Source organism: Octopus bimaculoides, chromosome 8, assembly GCF_001194135.2.
Source record: "Octopus bimaculoides isolate UCB-OBI-ISO-001 chromosome 8, ASM119413v2, whole genome shotgun sequence".
NCBI classification, from domain to species: domain Eukaryota; kingdom Metazoa; phylum Mollusca; class Cephalopoda; order Octopoda; family Octopodidae; genus Octopus; species Octopus bimaculoides.
The window spans coordinates 87549799-87552523 of record NC_068988.1 but is presented as its reverse complement, the minus strand read 5'-3'; the positions used below and the strand labels follow the sequence as shown (position 1 = coordinate 87552523).

Sequence of the window (2725 nt, the reverse complement as noted above, 5' to 3'; positions counted from 1 at the left end):
ATGGAATATGTCTTATTGAATATATGAAATATTGAGTGTTCAATATAAAGGATTAAATATATAAAGGCGAATACGTATTTTCTATACCTTGTGGTATTTCATCATGGCCGGTATGACAGACTTTAAAAACCCCTTTTTTTGTATTTATTTTTACTCACATATAAATATATATGTATAAAAGTATATATATATATATAATATATATATATATATATATATATAATGGGCTTCTTTCTGTTTCTGTCCACCAAATCTACTCACATGTATGACAGGCCTAGGGCTCTTGCCTAAAGTGCCACGCAGTGAGACTGAACCTGAAACCCAACTATATGGCTATGCCTCACATCCGTGCTTGTGCCTCATGGTTGTGTGCTAATAGCTGTGCCACCATTTTGCCTTGACATTATCAAGGATAAAAGGAATTAATGAGAAATGAAAAGCAAACTTACCATAATCTTGCAGTCTTTTGGCAATATCAACAGCTTCAACGTTGGCAAGTTTCTTGAAAGGTCTACAATCTACAATAAACTCATGGGCCACCAGATCTGAGGAACAAGAGAAACCCTTTTAAAGATTGAAGATTTTTCTGGGATTACACTGATATTTTCTCTCTCCCAATTTTGTTTTTCCCTTTTTTATTGTTCCATGAATTATGTTGTTTTGGTAGGGAGGCTGTGACTTGGCACTTGTGGGAACAATTGTATTTATAGTTGGATAATGATGATGGTGATGATGATGATGATGCTTGCTTAACATTTCTAAGTACGCCATTAACCCTCTTGTTACCATATCTCATCTGTTGAAAAATTCTACCTTTATATTAATTGATTTTGAAAATAAATGAATTAACTATGCTGTTATTAAGCTGATTACTGGAAATTAGATTAACATGCAGTTTTGGCAGAAAGATTTAATTTAATATTGTTATATTTGGAGATGGTAATATTTTTGCCAATTAAACACATGCACTATATACTTGGTCTTCACTTCAGCTTATTATTATTATTATTGTTATTATTATTATTATTTTAGCATCCTTTTTGAAGGTGGTGAGCTGGCAGAATCGTTAGCATGCTGGGCAAAATACTTAGCAGTATTTTGTCCAGCTTTACATTCTGAATTCAAATTCAGCCAAGGTTGACTTTGCCATTCATCCTTTCAGGGTCAATAAATTTAAGTACCAGTGAAACACTGGGGTCGATTTAATCAACTAGTCCCCTACCCCATAATTTCAGGCCTTGTGCCTATAATAGAAAGGATTATTTTGTCTCTTAACCGAGACGGTCATGAAAGCAATCCTATTCCTATGAGTGTTGCTGTCAGCAGATGGCAGTAAATTTCCTGCTATGATTACATGAAGATATACTGGAAGATATGAAGATATACTGGAAGTTTTGAGTAGGCTCACTTCTCCATAAAAATCTAATACACTCTTAGAAAGTTAAAGAAGTGATTTTAAATTCTCAATCGCAGAATAATGCTAATAATATAGCCTGAACAGGATAAACTACCCCTATTTTGCAGAGAAAAGTGTAGGTGGCTAGCTGTGGACTCGAACTCACATCCCTGTGATTACATGTCACGATGCTTTGACCGATTAAGCTAAACTACCCACTACAAATTCCTCTGCAAATTAAGATATATAAATCTCGCTTTATGAGACGCTCTCATATGTTAAATTCAAATTACGACAAGCATAAATAAACAAACGAAGTTTGCTTTTTTCTTTTTTTTTTAGAAGCGTTGAGATGTCTTAGAAATTTTAAACAGTTATGAAGGCCTCTATGTGGTTATCATCTTGTCAGAGATAGCAATCAAATTTCTTCAAATCATATGCTATCATAATAAGAAGATGGACACACTGAATAGTGAGTCGGTAATGGCTGGAACGCCTCTGAGGTCATAGGTCTGCTCAATGGAGGCCAGCTTGAGGTTAAACAACAGCATTCATATTTGAATCAATGAGAGAGTGTCTACATGGTCATTTTACTAGCAAGAAACAGCAGCCAAATCTATCTTTAAAAAAAGAAACACATTAGATAACGAAGGCAAAGATATACTAGATTTGAATAAAAGACTAAAAACATACGGTCACGGTTGGAACATCCTTGGTTAAAAGTTTACACCAGTATTTCCCAACCTATTTTGCCCCAGGCTCCACTATAAGTTTCCGGAAAAATCTATGCCCCTCTGGTGGTTGGAAAAAATTTTATTTGGAATATTTCATCACAATTATTTAATACAAAAGAATCTACCTGCAACTCTTTTAGTAAGTACTGAGTATCATCTTCTCATAATCACAGACTTTCCTCAACCCTTTAGTGTTCAGGTTATTCTATCAAATGCAATGCTTATTGATTCACATTGTTTTTAATTAATAATGCATTATCTCTTTTCCTTGAGATTTCACTGATGTGGTTATCTAATGTGGAATAACATTGTAGGGTAGGTGTAAGAGCCTGGATCTGGTCAGTTTCAACATAAAACAAATGGAAAATTTTGGCCAGATATGGCTGGTTTAAATGCTAAAGGGTTAAAGAAATATCCACATCCACACTAGGGCATTAGAATAACACTATACTGTAGCAACCCATCTTCACACAGTCTGCTTGGCTGGAGGAATTGGTTTGGCTAAGCTGAGTATAGGTGTGGTATGTTTGCTGTAAAACAATGATTTTCACAATTCTGTGTCCCACTTAAACAAAAAAAAGGAAAAATTTTGGAT

At 34.5% G+C, this 2725-nt stretch overlaps 1 protein-coding gene across 1 annotated transcript in view; it reads right to left on the bottom strand.

Annotated features, from left to right (window-relative positions):
- LOC106880430 (glycine dehydrogenase (decarboxylating), mitochondrial) overlaps positions 1-2725 on the bottom strand; it is a 98875-nt gene that overhangs the window by 10659 nt on the left and 85491 nt on the right. Inside the window, exon 22 of the mRNA XM_052970245.1 lies at positions 450-545. Within this exon, the coding sequence (XP_052826205.1) occupies positions 450-545 (96 nt within the window). The remainder of the gene's footprint in view (positions 1-449; positions 546-2725) is intronic.